Raw genomic sequence first — 25,890 nt, forward strand, 5'->3', positions numbered from 1 at the left:
GAAATAGATGCTGACTTTCTGTCAAAGCACAAAATGTCTATTTATGAATATTGAAGTAATTTAGTCAAAGTCTGATCAGTGATGAAAAAAAGAAAATAAAAAGCTCAATACTATAATCTGTTTTTCTTTTATGGATTGGTTTGAAATGAGAAAACAAGACTTGTATCTCTCTCTGCAGCTGCCATGGTTACAGACAGCGAGGAGAATTTTTGTCTGACTGGCCAATAATCACACAGGGACACAAAATAGAAGTTCCATGAAGGCGAGAATCATTTTGGAGAAAAGGTGTCTATAATCAACGAGGAAACATGCGTCATACTGACAAGTGTATGTTAGGCAGATCTGCGAAATTCAAATCAATTGGTGGTTATTTTTGACTGCTCTAAACACTTGAGGTCTGACTCAGACGCTAACAACAAAGAATTTGCATTGCAGTGCCCCCCTATGGCGACATTCATGCAGTGATGAGGACAGAAAATGTTGTCCTGGGATTTTAGCAGATGTGACGTCTGCTTAACAAGTTCTTCTTTACGTACTTAGAACTCGAAGGCAAATCTAATGGTGAGGTTTTCTTGTAGTGATTCTGAATATTAATGAAAGTTATTGAAAAACACAAAGCTATCTAAGGAGGTGAGTAAATTGTTATCTTTAATGTTCCCTCTCAGGTTTTAACATGACAAACTGTTTTATGTTATGAATATTTTGTGATTAGGGATGGTGAGGAGCAATGTGATTACATTTGCAGCATCATAATTAAAAATCAGTTACAGGTATGACTCATGATGGCGTGTGCGCGCGCGCGAGGGGGTGTGTGTGCGCGTGTGTGTGCTCCACCCACACACCACAGCACCCTGCTAGTGCCACAGTGCAGTAACCTATATCAAACAGGTTCTTTCTAATCCAACAAGACCTCTCACCAGGCTCCCACCCAACTCACCGAGAAAAGCACCATGACGGTCAAAGCAATGATTAGTGAAGGCGCTGTGGGGGAGGACGTGCTACTGGGCTCACTGCAGGCCCATTTCCACACATCAATGTTGTGACTTATTTTCCTCTGAATATAAAATGTGGATTTGAATACAAAAATTATAAACTTTACAACAACCTGTAATGCTTATGGGAAATGATGGCCCTTTGCTATTTTATTCATACTTCGTTAGAAAATTGTGATTTTTTTTATCTACTTGATTAAAGAAAATGTTATTTTGAGATCTTGTGAGCACATGAGGATCTTTGTACATTTTTCAAATTAAACAAAATTATTCAAATGATGAAAATTTCATAATCATCCAGAAGCTCCTGATAGTATTCATCTCTCTCAAACTTTTTCACATTTGATCACCTCAAACCACATGTTTTTAATTGTGATTTTATCTGATACAACACAAAGTGCATGACTGAAATGAAAATGCAGTTCTAAACAGCATTCAACATTTTTACGAATGAAATCAAAATCTGAAAAGTGACGCATGCATTTGTATTGTTTTATGATTGTGGATGTAGCTGTGAAACACTTTGATCGGCTGATGTGGCTTTTATATGTGCTACATAAATAAATTTGACATTGACTTGTCACTGCAAGTGTTTTAGGTTCAACTGAACCAGTTTTTTCACTCGATATTGACAGGTGACTAACATTTTTTTAAATTAGCTATAAAATATTATAGAACAGGTTAGAGAAAAACAGGAACGCATCCAACTAACTGCAAGCTAATAGTGACAGAAACACACAACTTTATTTAAAGGGTATCCGATTAAAAGGAGACTGAATATGTATGTATGCACAAAACACTTTTTAGATTATTGTTTGTAAAAAACATATGAAAACTATGTTTCCTCTTCTTGATACTCCACAACAGTGTGAAGCAGACACTGTGTTGCTTGTGTTGTTCTATCAAATAAAATACATTAAAGTTTGTGGTAAAATGACAAGATGTGAAAACATTTATGTGACATTTACCAAGCTGTTGACTGCTAAAATTATTCAATAATAGTGGCCTTACTATTGCAGTGAATGAAGAATTGTGCCTCAAGTTCTAAGACAATAACTATGTGACAACATCACTCTGGCTAACAGTGGAAAACATCTTCTGGTTGCCTGTTACTTAACCCACTAGTGGTGTGTCATTGTATTCATCAAGGCTCTCCGTATCCTTCTATTTGTGGGACAGTTCACCCACTTAATCTTCCATTTAAGTGGAAGATTAAGATTCCTTGATTGCATGTTCAATCAAGGAACATTGATTGAACATGCAATCAATGTTCCTTTATATTGTGTCACTACTGTTACAATCGGGACAGTAGTGAAGCAATTTTGCAGGTTTTGTCTCATCGCTTGATTGGAAATCATATCAGGAAATTCACATCTCTTCCTTTGCAGTACTAATCATATCAAGAACATGGCAGACTTGTATTTCAGGCATGGAACAAAATGAATTTCTAAATCAGACATGAGAATGTTTTTAAGGCTGAGGTCTTAAATTCATAAATGTAGAAACACGTTTAGTCAACAGCAAAACCACATTCCTGCTGAAAAACCAGGACTGAAATCATGAGGTCATGGCCTCAGAAAACCAGAAAACCACAATGCTGCTGTCAGTTCAAAGTGTATAAACATCAAAAATTCAAGAACTCATCCTTCAAGAAGGCAGATGAACATCTACAAACCACAACTTAGCAACAAAGTAAAATATTTAAACATTGACTGAAACTCAGCTGGCACTTAGTTTTTTTTTTCTTTTACTTTAGAGGAAACATGTCAACACTTAAATCATTTTGTTACTCACCAGAAATGACCTTAGTGAAGAATTTTTTTTAGTTTGAATTTAATGTTTTTAAAATAATTTGAATAAACTTTGCTGAAAAAATCAATTAGACTACTTGAGAACAAGAATAAATAAAACCCATTGAGAATAACATTGATCAGTTGCAGGAATAAAATCATGTTAAAGTAAAAGCATAATCACTTGTCACATCCCTTATTTTTGTGTTTGCTGATCAAAAAACAAGATTTGGTTGACGTGCTATTCACTGAATGCATTTTAAGAAAAGAGCTTCAGGTAAATAAGAAACCTGAAAGTTTAAACACTCATTTTTAGATTCTGATGATGAATCTGCATCAAAATGTATTTGATTCGCACCTCATTGTTGTGAGTTAGTTATGTGAACTGACGCAGAAAGTTGGGTTATGACTTCATTATGACATACTGCCATTTTGGCTCGAAAAAAGTAATTTGGGCCTTCAAGATTTGTCACAGTTAAATTATATTACAGGCTGCATATTTAGAACACCTGTGAATGCACTGTAAGATAATCAAAGTGAAACTGTTTTTCTGTGTAACAGCAGGAACTCCAAAAGAGTGAATCAAAACATGCTAAACTTTCAGAAAAGGTTAAAGGGCAAAGAGTTTGCTTTCTTTTTCTGCCAAGATTAGCATAAGCCTCAGAGAGAGAGAAAAAAGGAGAGAGAAAAAGAACCCAAAACATCACAGCAGAGAGGATCTTCAGCAACCCGTTTTCACATAACACAAACTATAGAAGCCATTTTCATATGGTTTAAGATAGTGGTTCCAAAAGTTTGGGTGGGCACACTTCTGTAAGTAAATCAACAAAATCAAAACTCCTGAGATCATCACTAGAAATGCTGTCAGGTTAGAAAATGACAACCCGCTCATGTTTTCAATAAATAGTATTTCCAAAAAGCATTGGTGTATGTACACTGTGATAGTGTATGTGTTGTGTATGTATTATTATTATTATCACCCAGCAATGTGTCTTGGTGATCCTGAAAGGGTCTTTGTTCTTCTGGAAGGTGAATGTCATCCATAGTTTAGAGACTTTTATATCCTCTAACAATTTATTCATGTTTGTCTCATATTTTTCATCCACAATTCCATCAACTTTGACCACCTTTGTAGGTGGCAGTTGTCATAGTGTTTACATTTTCTGAAAACTGACTAAACAATGTTTTACAAAATACCCAAAGGTTTGGATATTGTTTTATTCTTGTTCCAAGTTTTTCAACAACTTCATCCCTGACCTGTCTCCTTTATTTCTTGGTTTTTGTTTTTGTTTTTCTTAATGTTTTCTAACAAACATTTGATATCTTTATAACTGCATTTACACTGACATGATTCACACAATAAAGGATCTTTTTAATAAATTACTTTTACAGTTGGTTGCACTAGGCTTTGTTTAGGAGCACTAGGGTGAACATAGCCAAAAACAAATGCAATCAATGTTCCTTTATATTGTGTCTACAAGCTACATTGTGTTGGTCTCTCTAATAAAATTCCAATAAAACACATTAAAATTTGGGGCTGCAATGCAACAAAACGCGAAAAACAAAGAATATAAAACTCAGGATTTTGCGGTGGTGTATTCTAAAAATTACTTATTAAATGTTTTAAATCAATATTCATGAAAACTGGCCATAATAAAACTATTTTGTTGCATGCTAAGCTCATCCTTTCCTCAGGCTTTCTCAACAGGAGCCTCACTTTTCTATGTAATGTGCTGTCCAAGGTGCTGAAATCTGACAAAACGTTCCTGTTTGGCCGTTAATGTCCAGCAGCTGCATTAGTTTGTTTCCAGATAGAATACAGACATGATTAATGTGAATCTCTTGGTTCACACTGAGGGTTACATTATATAAAACCACAAGAGAAAATTGGCACTCGTTTTCTGATACACTTTGCCTCACCTAGAATAAGTATAATGGCACTTTGGGGCAGACATAGAAATTTGAAAAGGATTTGTATGCAAAAGGTGAAGATAGATTAAAGTTAAAGAGGTGATTTATTTGATAGCTATCCCTGACATGTTATGACAACCCGCTTGTTGCACAGAGCTGCTTGCACTATTTTCCACTCTCCCTCCACCCCTTCCGTCCTGTCACAGTTTCAGAAACGCCCCTGACCACGCCCAGTTTCCCCCTGAGCTCACCTGATTGGTCCGCTATTCAGGCTGGCTTTTTTACGGTTTGTAACGTTGGCAGTTTCCCTCCAGAAATAGAATTTAATGGATGTAAGGTAATGTTGCTACACACTCGTGTAGCAGTAGGTGGCGGTATGCACATGAAAGTTGCTTGCGATCTCCCATGATAGAAAAGAAGAAGAACTTTCCCTCCAAACTCAAACCGGGTGTTAGGAAAACACCGCCGCCACCATTCCGCCCGCGCTGCCGCCCCTAACAGGAACTATTACCATAAAAACCAAGACTGTTCAAACCCTGGCCTGTTCCTAATAGCATCACTGTCATGCTGAGAAGCTAAAATCGCCCTGGACCGATAAAAACAAACAAACAAACAAAAAACAACAAACAAACAAAAAAACGTCTACTTATTTGTGCCAGACTTTCCGACGTGGCAAGCCGGAAGTCTTGAAAGCGTGTGACGTCACCGAGTTAAAAGTTACTCGTAAGTCATAAATTCAATATAATTTGTGCTCCATAATGAAATTAAACGGTTGTATTTGTCCATGAAAAGAATGGATTTCTGGTTCTGCTATTTGTGAGACTAACAGTGACCTGTAAGTCTACTCATCATTTGTTTGTGTGTGTGGTATTAGTAATTGTGAGCATTTAAATAGTATATGGGGCTTATTTATATTGTGTTCTGTTTATTCATGTTGCTGTAGGGTAAAAATAAAAATAAATCAAAATCTTTGCCTGCATATGAACTTTGGGAAAGAATTATGGACACTTTTTTGTAGAGAAGGGATTTGTGCTTATTTTGCTTATGGACATTTAAAAATACAAAACTTAAGAAAAAAATGTAATTACAATGAATGATTTTTTTGTTTTTGTTTGTAAAGAAAAATGCTTTTTGTCATTAATTGTACTAAATGGTCAACACCTTTTGAAGTGTCCTTGTGTGATCAGTTACAAAAAGTACAAAAGTAAAATAACTTTGCAAATCCTAGTTGTCAGGAGGAGTCATTGGCTGGCACCCTGTTAAAAAATAAATAACCTTGTAAACTGTCACATTGTGAGACAAAGTTTTCTTGAAATGCACACCTTGTATTAAAGGAGTCTGGATTTTCAAAATAGAAGTAATGTCAGAATAGATACAAAAAGCAGTTTTGAAATATTGTTTTAACATGTGACTGTAAAAAGCTGTCCAAACCAAACTGTTTCCATAAGAAGAAGGATTTGCTGCACTTGTTAAAACAATTTTTGGAAGGGTGAATTCAGCTTCACTAGCCGTGTTCAGGCCTGGTTACTGTCAGACCAGTAGCATGAAGAAATCACTTTAATATGACCTTCTGTAACTGACAGCATAAACTGAGCATAAAAAGGACATCTGGCCATTGGTTTGTGATCTTAAGCTCAGTGAACTGGGCTTGTGGAGAAGGACAGCAAGTCTACTTTTCACTGCTTAAAACAATTAAGGTTTTGAGGTGACAAAGTCAAAAGTTAGATTAAAATCTATTTGAGATGCTCTAGCTTTTTGTTGGTTCTCATTTGAAAACCCTCCAACGTGGCTGAATTAAGATGATTCTGCAAAAAACAGTGGGTCAAAATTTCTCCACAGCAATTGTCATTTGTAAATACTTGATGGCAGTTGTTGCTGTGGCTCAACCAGTTAGCAGGGCACTGAATTCCATAATAAGGCTCGGGTAGGTTAACACTGAACAGCCATTGTGACAAAAGCAGTCTCAGTACTGTGTTGAGCTCATAACTGGACTGAAAGCTGTCAGTGTTCAGAGGCGTCAGCAGAAATGCAGACTGGAAGAACCACAATGCTGTTGTTGTTGGGTTCAGCGCAGCATTCAACACTGTTGACCATGGATTATTACTGGTGCGATTGAAGAACTGGGTTGAACTTTCTGGTACAGTAGTCAACTGGTTTGAGTCCAGAGCAGGGCTGTCATGAAACTGGGGTGTTTGGATTTTGGTTTTCTTCTGTTTGCATTTTGCCAGTTTCCTTGTTTATTTACTTTCTTAGGTCTTGCCATATTCCTCTTATTTTCTGAATTCATTATTGCTCAAAATTGCCATATTTAGTTTATTATTATTGCTGTATAGGTTGGTTCCTTTCTTAGTGAGTCTACATTTTTTCTTTACTGTGTTCTGCATTTAAATTTAGTTTTCATAGATTAGTGCTAGCCTTCTCTTGGTTTACAGTTTGTCCTGTTTGGCTTCTCTTGTGTTCATTGTTCATGTTTCCTCATTATGTTTGCTTGGCTTCTCTCTCAGCTGCACCCCATTTTCATTCAGCCACTGGTGTCTTGTCAGTAATCAAGCTTTATGTCTCGTTTGCCTCCTGTGGTTTTGTAAGTCTCCATTTTATTCATCATTAAAATTCTCAGTTTTCTTCCAGCCAGTTTCCACACATAGATCCTATAACCACAAACATGCAAGAACTTGTTTGTGTCAGTGGGTAACTTTTGGCATTGGCAAATAAAAAAAAAGAAGAAAAATCACATGTTGAGTTTCCCAAAGTTCCTTCCTGGGATTCTTCTTATTTAATATTGACATGCTTCTGCTAGATAAGATTATAGCAAATAACATAAGTTACTGGGCTGCACAATGGAGCAGCAAGAAGGTCCTGGGTTTGAATCTCAGCCTGGGGTCTTTCTGGAGTTTGCATGCTCTCCCTGTGCATGTGGCTTCCTCCCACAATCCAAAAACATGGCTGTCAGGTTGATTGGTCTCCATAAATTCTCCTTAGGTGTGAGTGTGTGATGCACTGATGACCTGTCCAGGGTGTACCTCACCTGTTGACCGCTTGAAGATAGGCACCAACACCCCTCACAACCTCAGGAGGGATAAGTGGGGTTATGATTTGCAAAAATCAAGGATGATTTTTGCAAATTAAGCATGGTTTGCTTAATTTGCATGGATGTGCCATAACTGTTTTTAATTAGAATAAAAAAGAAAAAAACTGAAGCTATTATCTTTGGACTAAAGGAGGAACGATCAACAGTCAGCAAACTGCTGATTACAACTAGAAACTGGTAATCAGGCCTGAAATTTGAGTATAATGATGGACTCGGATTCATCATTATATAAAGTTCTTTTATATGAACTTTCAGACATATAAAAGAAATTACAAAGTCGGTCTTCTATCAGTTAATTCTGGCTCCCCGTAGCCCAGAGAATAGATTTTGAAATACTTCTGTCAGTTTAGAAATCACTGATTGGCTGAACAAAAAATACTGTGGTGTTTTGTGTGATTTTGTGTGAAAACAAAATCAGTTGTGATTTTGTTTTCACACCTCTGCATGTTGCAAATAACTGCAAGTAAATCCCCTCGGGATATCGCCTCAGAACAGGAAATTGTGATAACGGCTTTATAAAAACACTCAGGCGACTCGAAAATGAAAAATTTCTTCATATTTTTAAAGAGTGTTTTATCTAAGGGTCCAGTTGTCTGAGGAAAACAAGTAAATATGATTTAACTTCCCTTAATGACGCTATAGTGTCCTGACTGAACAATGTTCACCGATCTCCTGTGTGATCATGTGCACTGAAACCCAGAGGCGAAAACAAAAACTGAATTGCTTGAGCAGGAGCTTCCGTTCCCATTTATTCAGAGGTCGGCGTGTGGTTTGGTCTCCATGTGGCCGACTTTCGGATCTTTTCGTGTCTGTCCGCCTTCTCATTAACATTCCTCAGTTGTGGGTGTGATACCGAGAAGATCTCCGGCGCGCGGAGCGGAGACGCGCACCGGCTCCGTGCGTTCAGAAGAGGCGCAGCTGCCGGTGGAAGGGGAGTGACGAGGAGGAGCGGAAAAAGAGACAGCAGAACCTCACCGCCGGCGACCATTCCTCTACTGGTGTCATTTACCTGCTACAAAACGCACATTTCAAGAAGACTTCCTCTTATTTTCTCTCCGAGGCTAAAGGTTCTTAATATGTTCTGGATCTAACGCCTCCAAAGAGAAACAAGGGAAGACCAGACTCATCTGGTGGATGTGGACACCTGAACTGTAGACATGGGAAATATAGTGAATTTATTTTTTTCTATTCTTCTGGTTTTATGGGTCTGCGCTTTTGGGGGCTCGCCCAGTGTTCAAATTGGTGAGTCTCTAACTCATTCAGACAAAAGAAAATTGGGTTAAATAATTTTGCATAAAATAAAATCATGAATTTTGGTCGCTAAATCTGTCATGTTGTTTTTGTGTAAGTGTAACAGGCTTTTTGTCATAATTTCAGGGGGACTTTTTCCAAGGGGCGCAGATCAAGAGTACAGCGCGTTTCGGATAGGAATGGTTCAATTTGGAACCTCGGAATTCAGACTGACACCCCATATTGACAATCTGGAGGTTGCCAACAGTTTCGCTGTGACCAACTGTTGTAAGTAAAAATATCTTTAGTCTTATTATTTTTTTACTAAAATCTAGTGGGAGTATGACACTCACAAAACTATTATGGTCATTCTTCAGAACATCATAGTTTTAAATATTCTAAATTAATAAGAGATTGTCAAAGCTTTCTTATCTATATTCTGTCTGCAAACACGCTGAGCCTGTGAGCTGGGGAGTTGAGGATGAACAGCGCTGAGTAGCCAGGGGAAAGTTGGTTTCCACAGTAACCGTCACATCAATACCATTTTCAGTCTTTCACGTTCATTAGAAGAGGCTACACAATAAAAAATGTCAATCATAAAAGTTCTCTTATTCAGGTTTATTTAAAACATCTTAGCAGTCCTTTTCAAAGGCTAATCAATATTTTCTAGATACATTTGATTCTCTATTAATCTTTTCATTTTGCATAATTAAAAACGGGACATCTTGCATTTTTACACCATCTCCCAACTTTAACAACGTCTTCTGTCATGTTTCAGGACAGGAATCTGAGGTAAAAAGTTACTGAGGCAGATTTTTTTCTCCCTCATGTCTTTTCTCAGCTCAGGAGGAGCGCTGTTCACCCAGGGTTGGAGAACAGCCCACATGCACAGATAGAGGCAGACATTCTCGGTGCCTGTGACACACTCTAACACGGCTAATGAGGGCTGATATGAAGCGATTAATTAAAAGCCGATGCACTGAAGGATTTCCTATGCATTGCTTAATTGCCAGAACGGCCATTAGTCTGATTTGAATCCCTACTTTTGGTCCAAACGAAGGTTTCCAGTCACAATTTAAGCTGTGACTTCACTTTGAGACATTTCCTCCTCAGAGTTTCTGTAAGAATCGGCTCTGTTCTCCTGACAGATTTATTTTAAACTGCTGCAGCAAATAGGTCGCTATATTTCGTACATTCATTAGGTGGTTGCCAAGCGACTGCTGCTCTCAACAGTCCCTTAAACATAAATCAAAGGCTTCTCATTGGTGCGAGCACTGGTCCAATCGATCCCATTTCCATATAAAACCTTCCTGCTTGAAGATGCTCAGTGCGTCCAACAGATCACAGCGAGAGTCGTGTGTTTTGTGCTCAGATGATTTCTTCTTGTTGGTTACAAGAACTTGACAGCATTGTCTTTTCTGATGGGTGGGAACCAGCTCTGAGTCTAGGCTTTAAGAGTTAGAAATATGTATTATTAGGTACTGTTGGGTGTTTATAGTAGTGGGAGGAGATTACATAAGAGAATATGGTGTTAACATGCATTTCTGTGTCATATATAACAATTTATGTAAAACATCAGGTATATTTGTGGATGTTTTTCAACTTTTCCCTCCTCAACAGGTGTGTTTTGGGGAGAAATGACTCATGAACAGAAAAGATGGAAATCTTAAAAGTTTCTTACAATAACCATAATATTATCAATTATGATTGAACTTAGGACATTCTCATTTATCAAAATGACATTAATAGCTTTAGTCTTGAGTTTCATTTTTGTTGCTTTACCAGAATATCATCTTCAATTTCTTTCTGTTCTTATTGATGAAACTTATTTAAGGGTTAAATCATCCGACTAGAAAACACTAGCGGTCTCTGGTGACAAACTGCAGGACTCGTTCATCTCAGCATCAGCAGCTGCTGCTTATAAATGCAGACATGGAAGAAATGAGTGGATTGATGTTGATTATGTGATGTTGAGCTGATTTACAGGCTGTCACCTGGTCTGACAGTCAGTAGAAGCATTGTTTGAGTCCCCATGGATTTATCTGGTGGCTTTTTGTGAACTCTGTCTTCATATTAATTGAGTTCTTGAGTGGGAGTTGAGAAGAGGAGGGGTGATGCTGGCTGTGGTGAGGAGGTGTGCATGCAGGGAGGGGGCTTGTGGGGAGGTTTTAAAAGCCAGTAGATGGCAGTCTGCCTCACCATCCATGGTGGACTGTAAATTACAGCACTTAAACACCACCGCTTCGCCTTTTGTTCAAATGTGCTCCACGAAACTGCATTCAGGTGAGAATAAAGGGAGAAATATGAAGCTGTAAAAGCAACGACATGTTCTGATAGGCTTTCTGTTACATAATAGCACACTTCAAACCACAGGGAAGAGAGGTACTTTGGCATTCATTAATCAGCCTACGATAAAGGAAGATATTAAACGGCAGAAAAGGTACAACTTTATATCAGTGTTTAAAACTCATGATAAAATTTGCTCAACACATAGACTTATGAACAACAATGACCATATACAGTGCCACACAATGCTTCAGATTTCCTCTTAATCCAACCAAAAACATTTTTAATACCAACGATAACCTGTCTAAATTCAAAAAGCAGTTTTCAAACAGTTTATTTAGAGATAAAAGCTATCTGAATCAGCATGCCCCAATGTGGGGAAAGTAATTGCCCCCTAGACCTAACAGCTGTTTGTATCACTCTTTGTTATGGCAAATGTCCCCAAAAATGTTTATGATGGTGGAATGTTGTCTCATGTTTCTATGCAGTATTGCTTTAATTCAGCCATGTTGGAGGGTTGTCTAACATGAACAGTCTGTTTAAGGTCATACTACAACATCTAAATGAGATTTTTAGCCCCCTTTCTACCTTAAGAGGACGGGATGCTGATATGTTTTTGAAATTTTTCTTGATGCACAACCAAAGTGGGTCTAAGTTTAAGGACACAAGCTGATTGCTGGATTTTCTCATTGAATATGTTTTACCAACAAGCAGGACTTTGGTCATGTGAGATGGGTATCTGTGTTATTTTTGGCCTTGGGCCTGTCCCATACTGGTAATTTCTGCTAAGTTTCATTTGTTATTGTCCAATCATGAACTCTGACCTTAGTTGAGGCAAGTGTGGCCTGCAAGCTGCAAAAACATAAAATATCACCAAGTATTTTGGTGTAGTTTCTAGTTTGTTGGGTTTTTTCACTTGAAATAAGAGAAAATTAACTTACAAATAGTTTTTCAGAAAGATATAGGAGCTTGTTTTAAGTAGATAATTCCTTAATCTTTATGAAAAAAGGAAAAATTTCACTGGCAGATTATTTCACTTATAAGAAAATGTCTTGTTTTAAAAAAAAGCAGTGCAGTGCTTTAGATGTTGTTCTGGGTTAGTTTTTGGCCTTTTGGACGAGCCACTGATAAGTTATTGGAGTAATTTTTGAGGCCAGCCACTTCTGGGAAGGTTCTGTATTTAAACATAATGGCTCTTTCTCTGATTCATTGAAGATCCACAGCAGATGTCAGTTGATTTGCTTCTCATCTGTTCTTGATGTTCTTTAAATTGGTGCTTTTCTTTCCATTAGCCTACTTCATGTTCTACTTAAATGATCTGTTCATTGTACAAGTCTGGAACCAGACCCAACTTTACAAAAAACATAGCTAAACACAGATGATTTATTATGTAAAATCTTCATTTGAAATTGACATTTTGTATTTACGATGGTTATCTTTGTCTTTTGTTGAAATTAGTTAGATCTGAAATTCCTATGACCCAAAAATATGGGCAGAAAATGCAGTACTTCAGTACTGTAAGAATGAGGCATGTATAATATGATTTGATTTTTTTACCTGTTTATATTGTGAAAGCTGCTGACTTATTTCAGCTTTTAATTAACTATAGTCTTTTATTTCACAGTGTAACTGTCTGAGTTCCTTTCAGACTTATGAAACTCTTGCTGCTCTATGCCTGTGCAGAAGCATACTTCATCAACACAGTGTGTCAGAGACAGTGGGTGGCAGAATGACACATTTCTCCATCAATAACAGTTCATCTGGGCAGCCCTGCATCTGCTGCCAGCACCAGGGGAGTCATTCTGACCATGTATATATGTGTGTATGTGCAGTACTGTTGATGCACTTTCCCCCTAAAGCAATAAATCTAAAGACTTCCTGGATTAGAGCCACCTCTTAATCCTGAAAATGACATGAACAACCTAAAGCTGCTTTTCACTGTTGTGGGGGAGCAGGATAGCCACATTTTTTTTTATGTTTCGTCTTGTTTCCTTGAACTTTTCCATTAACTAATTTTTAAACAGTTGTGGTAGTTCAACTTAGAATACAGGAATATGGCTAAACAGTGCAAACCTGGAACAAAACTTGTTAGACCTGAGACTGGAGCAGAGGTTCACCTTCCAGCAAGATAACAAAATACAAAATGTATCCAAAACGGCAAAGGAATATCAAGAATATCAGGATTTTTAACGGGATAGTCAAAGTCCAGGGCCAAAGCCAATTTATTGTAATTTGAAAAGGAAATTAAAAAAAAAATTCTTGATGAGTCGGGCTGATAGAAATGTCCGAAAAAACCTGCAGCTATAATTGGCCAAAAGGGTAAATCCTGACTGACCTCCCATAAAGGACTGACTTATTGGCAGTGAATGCAAATCACACTTTTTAGTTCAAAAATTGTTAAAATATAAGGCCATATACCACTCCTCTATGTTGGTCCAGTGTTAGTTTATTTATTCATATTTCTTAAATTTGAATGTTTTCTTGTTAAATTTAGTAAGTATGTTGTGTGTAATGTTGAGGACAGAACATTAGCAGTGAATTTCCTGAGGGAGTCTTCCCAAAGGATCAATAAAGTACAAGTCTAAGTCTAAGTCTATGTACATTTCTGGTTTAACCAGTTGTCTTCATGTTTTTTTTTTTCTGACTAATAATGTTTTCAGCTTACATTTTTAAATAAGCTTAATCAGTTTGAGAAGATTTAAACTTTTGGATAAAAACACAATAAGTATAAAAATGATTATGATGTAGTTTCTGAATGGTGGTGGGAATTTGAAACTGAGAATTGGTCACAGACCCTGAAAACCTTTATTATGGAAAGTTGTAAAAAGGTTTTCATCCATTCACCTTCTGTTATTATTTAAATTAAAAGTCTACAAAATGAAATTACTTCCTGAACTTTTCAAATGAATCCTCTTCAATGAAAAGTAAGGCAACACAAGCAAACTAAGGCCTGAACACTTAGTAAATCTCGCACTCTCTGGCATGCAGTCACAATTTGAAAATGTTTCTCTGAAAGTGGGAACAATCAAATTTTTTATTACCTAAGCAGATACCAGAAGTGTTATTTTGTAATTTTCTTCCATTTCTTTGTCTTATTGGACAACTGATGTGAAACAATTGCAGCAGGATATTTCTGACATTGAATATTGGGAGCATGGGAAATTGCTAAAAGTTTTCCTTTGTAAAACTGTACAAATTGATAGTAAAGCAGCAAAGCGTGAAAACAATTCTTTGCAGGTTCTGGGGTAATTCTTCTGTTGTTGGAGCTGGATGATCACCTAAATCCATTTTAAGGGGTTAGGTGTGATGAGGTATTCTAAACTGCACAGTTTAAAAGCCTGCAATCTGAAAAAGTGAAAGAGTGGAAAACGAAGCTGAAAACATGAATCCAAAGTCTCTGATAAAAATATTTCATTCTCATTTCATATTTTAGGAGGATCACTTGTTCAACCTAAAATTTTGAAAATATTTCATTATAAGTTTTGTTAAAGATCACAAGCAACCAATACCAAACACTTATCAGAAAGCCAACAGATTTTAATCTTTGACTCAGTAGGTCCCTTTCCCAATTCTATGTTCTCTCTACTCCTCTCATCCTGAAGAAACAGAAGGACTTTACAGTGCACATGTTTGCTTTTGCATTTGTTTGCCATAAAAACTGGGAGTCTGCAACAGCAAGTCTCAGTGCCTTCATTCCTGACATTCATCTTTACTGAGGCCAAGTGAGGGCAAAGAGGTCTTTGACAGCCAGCTGCCCATTTAACACTTCAAAGTTCCTGTTTGTCATGGCTGAATCATGTCACACTGCAATTTCATACATTTGAATGCACATAGCCTTTCATGAACGCATGATTTCAGGGACCTGGCCAAATGATCAAAAGGAGAAACCTTCCTTATATGCGCTACCGGGAATTGGTTAAAGCCAATTTATTGTTCACACTTAATTAAGAGCATCTCCGCCATTTCACAGAGAGTGTTGAAATGGTAAATGAGCCTAGCAGCTGGCTGGTCAAAAAAATAAAAAGAGGCCAAAAAGCCTCTGCGGATCTTGGCTTGCCCTGAATACAGCCCCCCAACCGAGCCTTTATCGCTGTGTCCTTCAAAAGTTCCAGCTAAGGATACAGGAAGATTCAAAGGTCTACATTTATATCTACATTTTCTCAGTATGGAAATGCCTTTGCTGTTTGCTGTTTGGGAAGATATGTTGTATTTGATTTAGTGGAAGTAGCCAGAACTTATGAACACTTCTAGTTTACACAAACTACATCTAAAACTAGAGAAGGGGGCTTTTGAATGTATGATTTATGATGGCAAACACAGTGATAAGATGAGACCTTTAGGTGTTGTGGTATATTACCTTGTAAGGGAAATTTAAAATTTTACAGTGTGATGCTCAGAAAAAAACAACAAAAAAACCAACATCTTTATCCTGAGGTTTGTACCGGAAACATTTATACATATGTATAAAAGTTTATATTGTTTCCATAAAACATTCTTAAACCTCCCAAGATACTACATTTCTATTGATTGTGGTTCTGATTATGATTTGGATCAGCTACTTTATTGAGATATGAGAGATGATGACCTCTGATCCAATCAAAATGACTCTAAATGACCTCTTGCAGGTGGATAAAATCATCACACATTTCCTTAAGACAGATGATGAAACAAATTGACACTTGGTTTATATTAAATGTCCAGTGACTCATTTTTGTTGCTAAAAGAGACAAAACAGACTAAAAGCAGGCAAAAATTCACAGTGTAAATGGTAAAATGAATGTTGGAGTTATTGTATGATTATCCAGCATTCAGTACCTGCAGCAGCACAGTCACACAGAAGTCAAAATTTGATTTAATTTGGTTTTTAATGAACCCCAGCTTACAAAAAAAGCTGATTGTGTTTAATTTGAACCTGAGCCTACACAAGCTGCTGCTGGCAATAAAGAGAAGCAGTTTCCTTTAACAAGGAGAGGCCTTGAGCCAAGCTGAAGGATGATTGTTGCAATCAGTTCAGTTTTACTGGTTGAATCTTTCCTCCAATGAAAAATGTGAGGAACGATATTGTCAAATATCATATGTCATCACCAGACTGATTACACATGTTGAATAAGTATATAAAACAAAAATCTGAGTTACTTCTCTGAATATCTTTATTTTGAGAGAGAAAATAAATCCATGTTCAGAATGATGTCATTTCCTGTTAATGATCTATCTCAGCGTCTGCCTTAAAGCACAAAGATAAAGACTGAACACAGACTTGGAATGTAAAAGTTTAAATCTTTACCCTTGTATCTCCTCCATTGCAACTATGATCTAAAAGATAAAATCTCATTTAGTTCAACTGTAAAATGATACAATAACAGGATTTATTCTAACCTTCTCAAAGGGGTTAAATACAGCAGATCATTTGTCAGAAATGAAGATGTTAGGCTAGTTGCTCCTGACATGCCAAGTTCATCTATTAATAATAAAGATTATCCTTTTATAAAGTCCTCATTTTTACTTGTGTTTAGAGAACAAGAATAAATACTTGGCTAAACATTCACATGTTTAAGGCCTTTATGGAATATTTAACAACTGTTGATCTTTCAGTCATCTTGAAAATCATTTTCAGTTCTTTTATTTTTATTTTTTCATAATTTAAGGCAGAAACTGAGGGATTCTCATTGGCATTCAGAGAGGAGATTCTGTCCTTATCATGCTGGTGATTAAGATTTCATTTTGTTGTGTTCTTGGGGTGTTCCTGTCAAACCTGGCTGCACTTTGTGATGCTTTCTTGTTTGCTTGGCTGCAAATGTATAAGCAGAGGGGAGTGGATCAAAAAAGGAGAGATGTAAAAATTATGGGGTGGAAGGGTTGTAAAGTTTTATCTACTAGCAAAACTTAAACACTAAGCAAATCTAAGAAGTTTTTAAGAGGAGTTCATTTTACAAACGGCAGCATGATGCAGGATAAATGTGGAGGAAACCAGATAACTAAGATAGTTATAACGTTAACCCTAAAAAGGACAGAAAAACAAACAATTCACACATTATTAAACAATAGTACAGAAATATTGTGTCATGACTGCTTAGCAAAGACACTCATCACTACTTTTCATAAGGATGGTAGGAAACAAAAATGTTATCTTTTTATAGAGTGGTGTATCCAATCTCATTGATGAAAAACTTGGAAGGAAAAAGTGTGCCAGATGAGCTGCAAGAATTTTAAAGGTTTCAGAGAAATTCCCAAGGTATGGACTGCAGCCGGTCAGGCCACCACACAGATGTATTAAGGACATGTTTTACAACTGTCACATCCATCATGCTGAGCCACTGCTGAACCTGATAAAATGCCTGATGTGTTTGTTGCATGGACTCTGGTTGCAGTCCAAGCCAAATTATTGAATGAACTCTGCTTCAGTCCTCTGAATTTGGAGGTTAGCGCTCCTGCTTGGGCATCACTTTGTGCTGCTCTCTGCCAGCTGTTTTTATAGACCTTATTTGTTGTTTTAGATGTATGAGAAACTGGACTTTGTTTGTTCATTAACTACAAGACATAATAAGAAGTCAGGTGTAAGAAAAGAATGGTTGAAAGTTTTAATTCTGTGTGTAATTCATTCAAATGTGTTAATTTTTATGATGTTCTAACTAATATAAACATGTAATTGATTTCCATCTATTCACAGATGTTTCTGAAGAACTCAGTTTGCCTGTTTGCAGATTTTTTTTTATTGATCACATCTAAGAAATGCAGCTTGGGAAGCTCAAAAACACCTCGACTCAAACCCACTTGACACGCTATTAGCTGGCCTTTGCAACGAAGGAAAACTGAAGATGTTGGCTTCTTTGGTTTGGCCAAAATGGTTTCTACTTTTAATGCATATTAGGATAAATTTGGTGTTTGGAAATGTTAAAATAGGCACTTAGACATGTCTTTAGAGGGTGGTAGTCTATGTTAGAAAACATTATCATGTGGCACTAATTAGCGTTGTAAATACCAACTGTTCTTATTTTTAGAGTAAGGTGAACAGTTCCTCCTCTATCTGATTCTCTGCAGGTTTGACTTTTGTTAGCTTTGCTAGCAAAGACATTCTTTAAAATAATTGCATCTGTCTCCTCCAAACATGCTAGGCAACTTAAATAGAATACTGATGGGAAGATTTCCTCTCTGGTTGACACTTTTTCTACAGAGCCTTATTTAACCAGCTCATTTAAAGCTTTGATCCATTTGCAGCGTTTCCTTGTGGTGTCAGCGGTTCTGTTAGCCTCGTGTCTGCTTGGTAGACACCTGCATTGTTCTTTTGTAACAACCTTCTTTCCCTGATGGTCTTTGTTTAAACAAAAGGTTTCATCTGGACTGTAGCCAACACATCCCGGATGCTTTTGTCATGTCACTTAGCTTTTCCACAAACATGCAGACTTTGTGAGCGTGTTTCAAAACTTGACACCAATGTACACAGCCCTAGTTGGACATTTTCTCTGTCTTACTACTTTAAATTGGGCTTTTACAGAAACTGATTTTTTGTTTTTCTGTTTGCATACATTATATATTTATGCTTGCACAAATCCTGCAAATTAAAAACAGCAGTACATTATTCTCTTGTTACTTTCTTACAATATAGTTGATTAATATTAAACGTGTGTGCATGCTTCTGTCGTCAGAAGATGTTTGATGGGAGTTTTTGGAGTTTTAGGTGATCAGGAGATTTTTTAGACATGCTCCTGCACTGATGCTCTGCTGCTTTGATCTGCGAGAGTGTTTGTCTTCATTCAACGAAGCTCATGTGTTTTTCCTGGTGCCCTGTAAAGTCAGGGACTGTAAGTGGTTTCTTTGAAATTCTCAGACAGACATGAATTCAACTGAGGAAAGAAGATTAGGAACCTTTCAGAGCACAGAGTTTTGTTTTTTAATGAAAAGTGCATATTTATGTTTTTATACCAAGACGTCTTCTCTCTGGTTGTTTAAAATTTTCTCTGTTTTGTTGAATCTTTCTGAGACTAAAACTCCCTCATCAGATTTTAGTCTTTCAAAATTAATATTATACTCTATAATTTATAATATACTTTCCGTTTTTTTAAATATATGTATTTTACGTGGAGTTTCCTCTGATCTACTCCTAGTTAAAGGTATGCATACAAGTTCAGTCACTACTGCTAGTGTCTGCAGTTTGTCTCTATCAGGGCACTTCTAGGATATTTCTCCCCAGATATTTGACCACTGTTCTAATCAAAGTTGATGTTTCAGTTTTAGTGTCATTGACCCATTGGGACACCCATTGTTTCCCCTGTTTGACATTAAGTCAGACAATCACCATAATTCTGTGACCATTGTGCTTGACAGTATGTGCAGTGTACATAGGTTTGAAAACTTTACCTGGATTCCTCCAAACTATTTTTACATTGCTGTTGTGAAACATCTCAATCTCTGCAAATTTTGACCTTACAACATTTCTCCATAAGGTAATTGACTTTCCATGAAGACATGTACATTTCAGATGCTTTGAAGATTTTAACTTTAAAGAAAGAGAGGAGAGAAGAAAGACATTTCAGTTTGTGATAGGCTTGACCTTAACTGTTTCCAGGATATTCCTGAGAATCCTAAGAAGTTTTATTTGGTCAGACACTTCAGACTTTTACATAACTGATTCTCTTGAAGGACAATGACCTGAAACACACATCATAGTTGGTATTGGAATGGATGAAGAAGGCTCACATTAATATTTACTGTGATGCTGAGCCCAACTGTTTTGAAAATTTATAAACTTTGCTTAAAAGCTTGTTTAAGGAAACATCATCCTTATATAAGCTCCACTGATTATGTCCTACTGAGTGGTAAATATCCAACCAGAATCCTGCCACACCTTTGCTCATAGATAGGTGTGTTTTCTTTGCAGCTTATTAAATAACACATAACCAAAACTCATGTTTGTGGCTGAGTGTAGATTAGAAAAAAAAAACATTTACAGTCCTATTTTAGAAACTCTTGTTATGACACTCTGTACACTTCCTTATTAAAATCTAAAAATGGTTGTATTTTAATAAATGACCCGTCTCTCCTAATTTCTAAGACCCAGTTGGAAGTATGTTGTGTCTAAATGGCATCTTGTTGCCAGTCAGTCACATGTGTGAACTGGAAATTTCCAATGGATGAGCCTTGATAAAATGAGACTCACCTTGAGCCTTTTATAAGGACTCCTAATGACAGGCACACAGCGTGCTGGTGAGATGAAAGACCAAGACGTGCCCATGTGGAGGCAGTACGACACGTTCTCATTTCTCATACAGTGCTGAACTACTTTTGGCAGTTATGGCCATCAAACCTGGGACCATAGTGTTCATAGATAATATCTGTAAAATATTGTGTTGCTGATCAGTGACTTTTCCATTTGCTGATTTTTCTTCTGTATGTAAGTGATTTCTTTATATGTTGGCTCACCGCCTCCGGGAGCTGCAGCTCCTATTGGAGCCAGAAGCACCAAGCTGCATTGCAAAAACTGATTTCAAGTAAATAAATTGGTTGCTAAACAAAAAACCTGTGGCGCCATGGGAAGATCAAACCCCTAAAGAAAAATATGGAATAAAATGAGAGGTCGGCACTAGCAGCATGCAAGAATGTAATATGGCAAGGATAAAATCATTAAATCCACAATGACATTGACAATTAGAGGCCGATAAGAAAGCAAATAGAACAGAAACATGACAAGGCAAAGAGAGATAGGGTTTCCGCCAACAGCTGCGTCAACAATAGCCAGGTCGGCACCCATGTCCCCTGGCAGGAGGAATCGCTGTGTATTGGACTGGGAGAAAGAAACAGATGCTTACATGCACACAAACAGGATGGAAATATTCAGCCCAATACACACTGAGCTGGTAGGGCTGCAGAGAGTGACAAGTTACAGCAGGCAAGAGACAGCTTCAGACTCCTGCTGGCTGTCAGCTCCCATTTTAACTTAGTGGAAGTTAATGAGAGTGGGTCAAAGATGGTGAGTGGTTACAGATAGAGCCTGAGTCTAGATAATATAGCTTTAAGGTAGTTTAATTTGACAGGTATAGTCTTTTCAGCAGCAAAAAAAAAAAAAAGTCTCCCACATTTGTTGGCAGCTCCAGTCGCCCGCAGTGACAGAACAGCAGGAAGTACAGCGAGTAAAGTTGGCTTGTCAGATGCATTAACTCATATCAGATGAACAAAATATAATCAGATTCTTATCCCAAATTTTTGTCTGACTTAAAAAATGACATTTCCAGATTTGTTTTTAACTCTGTTAAAATACTTAATTTAGTTTAACATTGACGTCATGTAGTGTATATGAAATATCAGCCTGAATCGTGTCATGACAACAAGAGGAGGAGATTTTTCTCCGTTGTGAAAGCAGACCTGTCCAACAGAGGGGCTTAATCATCCAAAAGTTGACATTAATTTCTATGGTCATACAGATCACAACAATTCATATTTACTCTAATAACTCACAGGTCATAACCCACACAATCTGCAGAGCAAGTCACCATCAACACAACAAAGAGGGAAATCATTGTTACAAATAAAATTTAGATTTGATCTGTTAATAAAAAATAAACAATACAGACATGTACCTTGCTATTTGTTGTAAAAGTGAAATATATAGGGAAAATTATATTCTTTACAATGTCATCCACTGACCAACTAAAATCAATAAGAAAGTCACAAATATGTAGGCAGTAAAAAAATGGTTAAATGTTTAATTGTGAGATATTTATGTGCAGTTTTGGCATTTCCTTTCTGTTTACTTGTTTTCAGTCTAATTTGTTCATTTTCTTGTCCACAACAAATATAAAAATTACATTTTATACAGGTACAATTCTTGTTAATTTTAGGATAAATGTTAAACTATTTATTGCACAAGATCAATTCAGTGAAATTTTATTTGTCAATGAAATTGATGCAAAGGGACAAAAAAATAATTTTCTCTTATAGGCAGAATAAAAGCAGATGAAGAACAAATTAACCCTCTTTTCAGGTTAAGCAAGTCCACTATTGAAATTTATAAACAATGTCATTTTTTGTTACGATGACAATAGTTCTGTTCAAGAATAAACAGATGTATTGGTAACTGGATTTATTTTTCTTTTTTGGAATAATGATTATGAATCTATTCACACATTATTATGAATTATTCTAAGTAGATCTGTTTACTCTAGATCAGCTGATTCTTTCACATGATAAGGTAGACTCATTCTGCAGCATTTGGACGTTAAAATTGCAGCAGATAGTTTGTACAGTTCATTTTGAAATCCTAATGCAAGCTTCTTCCACTTTCATTTTTAATGAATACATTGACGTGATTAAAAAATTAGCTGGAATATGTTCATCCATTTACTACACTTTCCTTTCCCTATTCAGGGTCACAGGTTAACCTGGAATCAGAAATTCATAAATATTTTATATCTAACAAACTGGTGTCTTTAAATCTCTTGGAGGAATCCATGCCATAATAATTATACCCATAATAAATTATGACTGACAGAATGTACATAGCTGTGACACATATGTTTTTTTATAACCATTATTAGTAATGTTTAAGTGTTCTCTCACCATCCCAGGTTCCTCTTTGTGTTCTGTCTTAACCATGAAGCAGTGATCTGTGTTTTATTCTGTCAAAAGCAGTCAAATTTACATGAAAATCCCCCAAAGTGAGGAAGACATCAAATGCCATGAAAGAACTGCAGCTGCAGACCCACTTTACTTTTTAATGCTCTCTTTGCTGCTGAAAGCTGAGGCCTCCAGAAGGTCACAACTTAAGCTGGCTTCCGCTTGACGATGGAATATTGTATAAATCTTTTTCTGCGGGACGCGGTGCTGGCACCGTTTCAAAGTGTGTGGGCTCTGGAAAAGACACTATGTCAGGAGCGTTCTCTAAGCAGCTCAGGGGAGCACTAGATAAAAAATGAGGCAATTCTCAGGAGCTCCACTATTTCACTCAGTAAACTTTTCACTGCAAATGAAAATGATGTGCATCTCATTTCAATTTCATAAATGTGCAAATATGATGTCTCTGTCTTTGTCATTAGCCTCACTTATGGTATTACCACAAAATAACATGAGGTAATACATAGTTTTAAATGAAAATTTTTAGATTATATGCAAGAGTGTCCAGATCTGCTTAGGTAAAGTACTCAAGCAGCTAATTGGACATTTCTTGGAAGGCTTTCAAGTCAGATACTAGAGAATTTAAAATAAATTGGTTTCTTGAACAGCTCACTGTACTCCTGCTGCCCCCACAGTTAATATATCTCAACCCACAAGAGCATGTTTTGAATGCACATCAACATCATTGACATACAGGTGATAAATGTGCAGCAAAATTAGTTGACCTTGTCACAAAAAGTAGGTCCAAGGGATTAGGTGAATACAAAAGGTGTACCGAAAAAGTGGCCAAGAAATAAATATTAGTTTCATTGTCTTGTTTACTAAAAACACTAAATAGAAATTGAAAATGGATAAGAAATCAGAAGAAGCTTTTGTTATAGCTGGAGTTAGTGATAGCAGACGCACAATCACATGTTTTTATGTCTATTTGCTTCCCTGCGAGCTTGTTCCTGCTTATCTTCAGCAAACACTGAGTAACTGGTTGCTGTGGGAGACGTTCCTTCAGGTCCTGATTAAAGCTGTGTTTCCATTGATGCCCCTCATTTTGTTTCTGGCAGCTTCCAAGATCATTAGAACGCAGAACAGCAGATCCAAAGTCTGCCCTGGTATTTCCACTAAAGGTCAGTGGATATATGATATGCTTTATAACAGGAGGAAGATGAAATGGGAACAAAGCCGCCGTGTGTGATGAATGGGCTTGTTTTGCAGGATCAATCTGGTCAAAGAAATCTGCAATGAGCTTAGTGGGACAGATTGGCTCACCAACAGAGCACAGAGCGTTTGTTTGTTGTAGTCTTCCAGATATCCTTCCTAAAGTGCAGCATCTTAGAATCCAGGAACGCTTTTCACAAAGAAATGTTTGTTTTTATTCTTCTGAAAGACTGATCAAATCATGCAAGACTGTTCTTAAGAATAGCTGATTCATCTGCTTGAGCTTAAAATAGATGAGAAATAAAAACTATAGTGAAAAGAGGAGTTTTTCTGGTTTTAGTGAATTTGTGTGGATTTTAAATGACATTTTCAGGATGCAGGGACATTTCTCAGCTAAGACGGAGCATGAAACAAATATCAACCATGCACACAGATACTCTCAAGGTCAAGTTCATTAATTAACCCCACATTCATGCTTTTGCACCATGAGGAAACTAGAGTATCCAGAAGAAGAAAAAAAAACAAAAAAACAAGTCATCTGAAACACAATAGCTACCATAAACCAAGAAATCCAAAGATGTATTACTTTCTGAAATTTAGTCTAAATCTGTCCTTGCTTTATCCAGTCTTAATTGTTTCAGTGTTTGGTTACCTTTACACAGGTAAATCCACACATTTACCTGTGTGGATTAAACCACACAGGTGGTTTAATCCACCTGTGTGGATTAAACCACACAGGTAAATGCTTTACAGTTAATCACATCTAGATTTCAAATTTTACTCCCAAAAAATTACAAACAATTCCAGAAATTAATATTAATGAAATTATTCAGCAGTATTCCATTTTATTATACGCTCACCTTGTTCTTATAACCAGTAATTAGAAGACAGAATTTCATTTTCTCAAAAATCATAAGCAATACATTAATAATAATGTTAAATGGACTGGACCAAAAATAACTAATCCCCCCTCCCCTCCCATAAGCGAGCACCTATTCATGGACATACATTTTAAGTCATAAGCAGGAGGAGTTGAGATAAAATATTTTAGTTTAGAAATCAATGATATGCTGTTCTATCATCCTTTCATACCACTCAGGTTCTGGGTCCAGTTTGCTCTGCACCCCCAGAACCAGACATGGAGAAACAGCTTTCAGCTTCTATGTTCCTTTAATCTGGAACAAATTTCTAGAAAACCGGAAGTTTTTCAGTGAGCAGCCGAAATACTGAATATCTTTAAATCCATCAAAATACAAATCTAAGAAAATGCATTTGCTTAGATCAGCCTTTGGTTAACAATAACTAGAACATAGATTCATTCTAGTCTTCAATATGTTGCCATTATATTGAGAATATACTGTCTTATTTTTTCACTGTTTAACATCACACCAAAGGTGTTTTACAAATAAATTTGTAGATTTAAAAAAAAATAAATAAATCTTCAACTTCTTCTTAAAATGATCAAGACAGCAGAAACATGGAGGCAAGTTATTCTACAAGCTTGTGGCCACAGCTCTGACCTCTCCGGTGGTGAAATGTGTTTGTGGAAGCTTTAACAGCCTTTGACTGGAAGACCTCAAACTGTGAGAAAAGTTGCAGCGCTCTGGAAGGTCAGAGATATTAAGCGGGGACCTGACCACTCAGGGCTCTAAAAGTAAAAAAAAAAAGAATACAAACTCCATGTTGTCTCTCCACCAACCTGACAAGAAAAACCTGCCCATGAAAAGATGTATAATTTATATAGATTCAACCAAACATTAGAAGTTTTATTATTTTATAAAAACATCTGAATTTGTTTCATGATGGTTTGGAGTTTCTGCTCTGAAAGTTTATTTTT

The 25,890-nt window shown here is 36.7% G+C and overlaps 1 protein-coding gene across 10 annotated transcripts in view; it reads left to right on the top strand.

Moving 5' to 3' along the window:
* The first annotated feature begins 8,562 nt into the window (after positions 1–8,562).
* gria2b (glutamate receptor, ionotropic, AMPA 2b) overlaps positions 8,563–25,890 on the top strand; it is a 47,702-nt gene continuing 30,374 nt past the window's right edge. For 7 of the 10 annotated variants that reach the window (XR_004338025.1, XM_032554616.1, XM_032554617.1 and 4 more), the window contains exons 1-2: positions 8,564–9,023; positions 9,159–9,299. Coding sequence is in view for 9 of the 10 variants with exons in the window: in XM_032554616.1 (XP_032410507.1) it covers positions 8,939–9,023; positions 9,159–9,299 (226 nt within the window). In the remaining variant the exon portion in view is untranslated. Of the gene's footprint in view, positions 9,024–9,158; positions 9,300–25,890 lie in introns of all 10 variants that reach the window. The other 3 variants (XM_032554618.1, XM_032554613.1, XM_032554612.1) reach the window with 3 other exon arrangements.

The sequence above is a fragment of the Xiphophorus hellerii genome, chromosome 23 (genome assembly GCF_003331165.1).
Source record: "Xiphophorus hellerii strain 12219 chromosome 23, Xiphophorus_hellerii-4.1, whole genome shotgun sequence".
Classification (NCBI taxonomy): Eukaryota; Metazoa; Chordata; class Actinopteri; order Cyprinodontiformes; family Poeciliidae; genus Xiphophorus; species Xiphophorus hellerii.